Here is a 5,692-nt window from a genome sequence, read left to right as displayed (position 1 = left end):
TTCGTTTGATTACCGTGTTGTTTTACATAGCTGATATATACTGAGGTATACTGTGGACTTGTACCTCAGTTGAGCACTCAAATAACTTTTTACTGGAAGCTTGATTCACCCAGTAACACTTATTCATATAGCACTTTTATCTGCCTAAGAGTTTTCCTAACATTCCCACACATACTCATATAGGTGCATCAGAATAGTCTCTGAGTTTAGTGTCTTGCCAAAGGATACTTCAACATGTAGGCTGTAGAAATTTGGGATCAAACCATCAACTTTCCAACTAGAAGATAAACTGCTCTGCCTCTTCAGCCACAACTGCCCCAGGATGCAAGTAATGAACTGAGACAACTTTTAATTAAAAAAAAGAGAGGTATTCTAGTTATTGATTAAATTACCTTTGGAGAGAAACAAGCTTTATAGGTGCATCATCACTGTATTCCTCCTTGGTACATCTCTGCACAGTTTCACAATAATCTAATTGGTAAGTAGTAATTATTCTTAAACTCATTCAGATAAACTTGAAAGACATTTGTGTACCTGCCAGTCGGCAATCTTATCAGCCAATCTAATGAATTTAGGCATAGTTACACAAAATTTTCATCTCTATCTCTAGGGTTTACAGACAATGGTATGAAAAATATAAACTATCCAGTGAACAGTAGTTCTCTAGGTGGAAATCCCTTCTTGATGTCAGGGGTGACATGAGAATAGTCAGGGTGCGTCGATCTGATAGGTAGGCAAATGTAGCTCAAATAACCACTCATCACAACCAAGGTATGCAGAAAACATGTCCTGCTTTTTTTTCCTCAAAGGCACAACATGTCAAACCTTAAAACAGCAGAAGACTGCAACGGGTGTCACTTCCTGTCAGCTCGAAACAGGAAACTGTGGCTGCAGTTGACACAGGCGGATCAAAATTAGACAACAGAAGACTATAAAAACATTACCTGGTCTGACAAGTCGTAATTTAATTCATGCATGTGAATTAAATCCTGCCTTGTATCACCAGTTCAGGCTGCTGTAGGTGGTGTGATGTTATGGGAGTTCTTTTCTTAGCACACTTTGGGCCCCTTTTTATCATCCAAGCATTGTTTAAATGCCACAGCCTACCTGAATATTGTTGCTAATAATGTCCATCCTTTATGACCACACTGTACCAATCTTCTGCTTATTTCAATCAGAATAGAATATCATGTTACAAATCTCAAATAATCTCAAACTAGCTTCTTGTACATGACAATGAGTTCACTGTACTCAAATCAAATCAAATTCAAATTTTATTTGTCACAAACACAGTCATGCACAGTACGATATGCAGTGCAATGCTTAGACAACTGCTTGTGACCTAAAATAAAAGACTATGAATAGGATAGGAAATAAATAGGGTACTGTCGTTGCTACTGTCACCAAATTTCAGTCTAACAGAGCACCTTTGGGGTATTTGCATTATGGATATACAGCTGACAAATCTGCAGAAACTTTGGGCCAAAATCTCTGATTGGGGCATTAGGTACATATCTATACATACATCCTGATTCTTGTAAAAGTAAAAATCGAGACTAGCAGGCCAGTTTCTGTGATTTTCTTATTCTTGAGGCTAGACTGATATTTCTGGGTTATGCCAGATTATTTCATTGCTCATATAGACAGAAGCTGTACTATTGTAGTGCATATAGGCCACTGTTATACTAAATGAAATAACTTCACACAGTAAAAATAGCATTGTCAGTCATACACAAATTCTTTCCATCACCCTTAGAGTCCTTAAAGGCTGCTGACTCCATCCACAACACCCTTCATTATTCAACCCCCTGTCTTGCTGACAGTGTTTGACGCTAGTTCAAGGACAAGTATCAGTATGTGTGACGATATTTGCTGTTTTTAACCGGAGAGGAATTCATTCCATAGAAGAAGAAAGGCTAAGTATATCCTTGCTCTAAATATCTCAGGTGGCACTGCAAGTTTATGGCATTCCTTAGTGGAGACAGAAGAAATACAGCTCCATTACCGTGTACAAGGACAATGCCAAGCAATGTAAATCTGCTGCACTCACAAATGAAATACAGTATTATCACCATATGATAATATGCCTAAAATCTAAGTCCAACCAATCCAGTTGTCCATGGAGTATATCTTATTGTAATGGTCAAGCTCTGAACTTCATCGCGTATTAGTCTCCACTAGTAATTTATGAATTCATTTACTTTTAGGTTTGTAATTTTCAGTTTTTGACTATCTCATTTTATTTTTGACTCATTTTAGTTTTATTTTATAAATGTTATGTTAAATTTTGGTTAATTTTTTTTCACTTTCAATTAAAGTTCTTTCATTAAATCTTCCTCCATCCATCCTGCAGCGTCAGCGCATGAAGGAATTTGTTCACTGGGCCCCACCGGCAGCATCAAACATCTTCTTCCTGCCCTGCATACCAGACATGGCCTCCACATTTTTACGCCAGTCACCCACCTCCATCGTCAGCTCCTAAAGTAAAGCCGCATTCAGACCATCAGATTCTGCAGTTTTATTTGGCTGCTTATTTGAATATAACTAGATACCAATTATGTGTGTTGCTAGAGCAAACCTTCTCTTGTTTGATGTCTTCTTTCTTTACAGACTTGAGATTGGCCCTCAGATCCATGGAGCCCTTAGTTTTCGATCCAAACAGAGCTTTCAACATCTCATCTGCTGACACTCTCACCTTCCTGAGAGCTGGTTTCTTAAACTTTCCTCCAAGGTCCTGTACCTTTAGCTTCAACTCGTTGATCTAGCGATAGAGGGAAAAGCTTTATTGGTGGCTTATTTTTAAAGAGGAAAAAAAAGCGTGTCAATATATTTTAGTTTAACTAGGTGTGTTATGATGTTTGCTGAGCTCATACATCTCTGTAGTTCTTGAGAACCTTTGCTTCACAGTCATAGCGATTCTCGTCCACCACATGAATCTTTTCATGAATCTCCTTACAGACTTTCTACACAGAAAAAAATAAGTTTCAATTCATGACACTTGATTGGCTTTAAAAACACTGTCAAGCCCATATGCTTACTCAGAGTATCATAAGCTCACACCTGCAGATCATCAATGTTTAACCCACTAAGCTGCAGCGGTGGAAGCTTCTCCCTCAGATATCGAACCTTCTGTTCCTCATTTGCAGTTTTCTCTGCCTCCAAGTCTTCCGTTGCACGAGTCAGGAGAAGGATCTCGAAAAAGTCAAAGAGGTTTTCATTTGTGTCATCTGGTTATCGCTTATAATTTTAATATTGGTTGTTACAGGAAAGAACTTTTCTCATAATAACATTCTATTTATTATATATTCAGGTGTTATTATGGCTCGTGCATTTTTGCCATCATTATAAATTATTTACCTTTAGTGATAGCTTGCGTGACGCGGAAATCTTGCATTTAGGCTGGAAACAATACAAATATTACATATTATTGATGACTTGACATGCCACATTGCTCAATTAAGTGCCTAATTCCTTTAAAACAGCAACAGGATGGAAAATTTTCTATCTGCAGTTATCGCAGTTATCTAAAATAGGTACCCTTAACAAACACAAGAGCGTATCTGGTATTCTGACATCAGTTATAAGCTCATCAACCATTTAAACAATTACCTTTTTTTTTTCTATAATGAGAAACTAAATGTCAGATCATATCAAATAAAACTGACATAAATATATCACAATGACACTGAAATTATTTCTTTTTTCTGCTGCATGAAAGTATACAGTCTGCAAATATAAAAACACATTCTTGACAGGTTAGAAATATAAGACTTAATTTAATAATCATATGATAATATAAAAATATAAATACCTTCGCCTCTCCCTTGGGGGCAGTGGATGATGTATACTGAGGAGAAAGGGATGCACAAGAAATTCAAACTACGTTAAACACAAATCTGTATAATTGTTAGCTGAGAAAGTATATGGTCATGCAGGCTGCAACTTACACCGCTGTGAGTGCCCAATTTGTTGTTCAGCAAAATCAAAGATGCACAAACGAAAAAAAAGCATGAGATTATTATTCTCATATGAAAGAGTATCCGACTTCATAGGCCATTTAAATAAGAATAAAAAAGTGACAACTTACTCGCCAGACATTGTTTTTCCTTTACACAATTTAGATGCTATTTGAAAATGGACAGAAAGAAAGAAAGAAAGAAAGAAAGAAACTATGACGCCTAATTGAAGTTCTAACTTCTCACGTCAGGAACGAGTCACTTTACAAGCGGGAAACAGCAGCGCCTGCATTTTATAAGTCGGACCCGTAGATCGAAGATCGTCTATTGTGACGAATAAATTTCCCCTTTTCTTCTTTTTGTTTTAGAACTTAGAGGTTTCTCACCAAGATACAAATTCAGCACTTTATTTTTGGCCACCTAGCTAAAAACAAAAACAAAAAAAACAAAAACAAAAAAAAACTGTTAAGATAAGACTCTACATAAAAATAAAATAATAAAATAAATAAATAAAAGAAATTCGGGGTCCTCAGAAAAAAACGACACAGTGAGGTGTCTTTGTTTTGTCTAACAGCTGATCTCGTGACGCCTCCTGGGCCCTCAGTGAGAAATTATACTGTCACTGCAAAAATGAAAACCTTTGGCTTTTGGATATGAGCCAGACTGATGTTTATAATGCTGTTAATATATCTTGTAACAAGCAGCGAGCTCTCTGTTTTGTTTCTCTTTTATATTTTTTGGCAAAGGGAGGAAGACCGAGTGAGGAACGTTTTCAGCGTGAAATGCGTGACTTTCTGTGGTCGTTGGTAGCTTTCATCTTCATATTTGTGGTACAGTGATGGCATCTCCTGAGAAGTTTACAGTGCGTCGGTATTATAATGTTATTTATTAAAGGCAAAAGGTTCCTGGCCTACCAATAAACCAAAAGGATTTCCACCTACTAAAGCATACTATTAGGTCTCTGGAATAAGAACCAGAATCTGATCTGAATGAAAAATACAATATTCTTCATTGTGTGAATGCTGCACAACTATGAAACTGTATTCTTCTGGGTAAGATGTATGCATAGTTTAAATGTCCTTTATTCTTGTGCACACTAAAAACTTGGTGCCCCTCCTCCAACTATTTCAGCTATCCACACAATGTGTTAAACCCGCTCAGACATTAACACATGGTTGGATTAACCTGTTAGTGGCCCATGGGTGCAGAGAACAGAGTTCCCAGTACATAACTGTTTTTTGTTTTGTTTTGCTTTTTTGTATTGCTCAGTAATAAGGTTTTATGTTAAGTGGTTAAAGTTATTTTTTTTATTAAGTGATCAACTGTCAAGATCACTGTCACAAAACGTTTTGGACATCAACACATCACGATCCAATAAGTAAATGTGATGCAATTGAAATATGTAAAATCAAAGGTTTATTTATTCAAATAAATGAAATTGAACCTGATTCAATTAAATTCAATGTTTTACATTGTACTCGTGTAACAATATTACAGTGAAATGTTATATGTAATCAGGTTACTTATATAAAGTCAGAATTTATGGGGGAAAATATATTTTGAATGTAAGATAAAATGAGAAGTTGATGAGATTTTATCAACAAAAAAGTGTCAAAGTTCATAAAGTTCTACAAAAGATTTCTGGCCACTATTCAACCCAAAAGTCAAAATATGAAAGAGATGTGACCACAACATATTAAATTCCTTACTATATTTATATATATGTACTTAATCCT

At 36.1% G+C, this 5,692-nt stretch overlaps 1 protein-coding gene across 1 annotated transcript; it reads right to left on the bottom strand.

Moving 5' to 3' along the window:
- Nucleotides 1-1,350: 1,350 nt before the first annotated feature.
- Nucleotides 1,351-3,423, bottom strand: tnni1c (troponin I, skeletal, slow c). Its single transcript, XM_084932508.1, is given in 5 exon segments — nt 1,351-2,478; nt 2,579-2,761; nt 2,874-2,963; nt 3,061-3,192; nt 3,358-3,423. Coding segments are annotated over 5 exon segments (573 nt in total). The 3' UTR covers nt 1,351-2,376.
- Nucleotides 3,424-5,692: the final 2,269 nt, after the last annotated feature.

The sequence above is a fragment of the Perissodus microlepis genome, chromosome 7 (genome assembly GCF_051167445.1).
Source record: "Perissodus microlepis isolate ML-2025 ecotype Zambia chromosome 7, ASM5116744v1, whole genome shotgun sequence".
NCBI classification, from domain to species: Eukaryota; Metazoa; Chordata; class Actinopteri; order Cichliformes; family Cichlidae; genus Perissodus; species Perissodus microlepis.
This window is presented reverse-complemented; position numbering and strand designations above follow the sequence as displayed.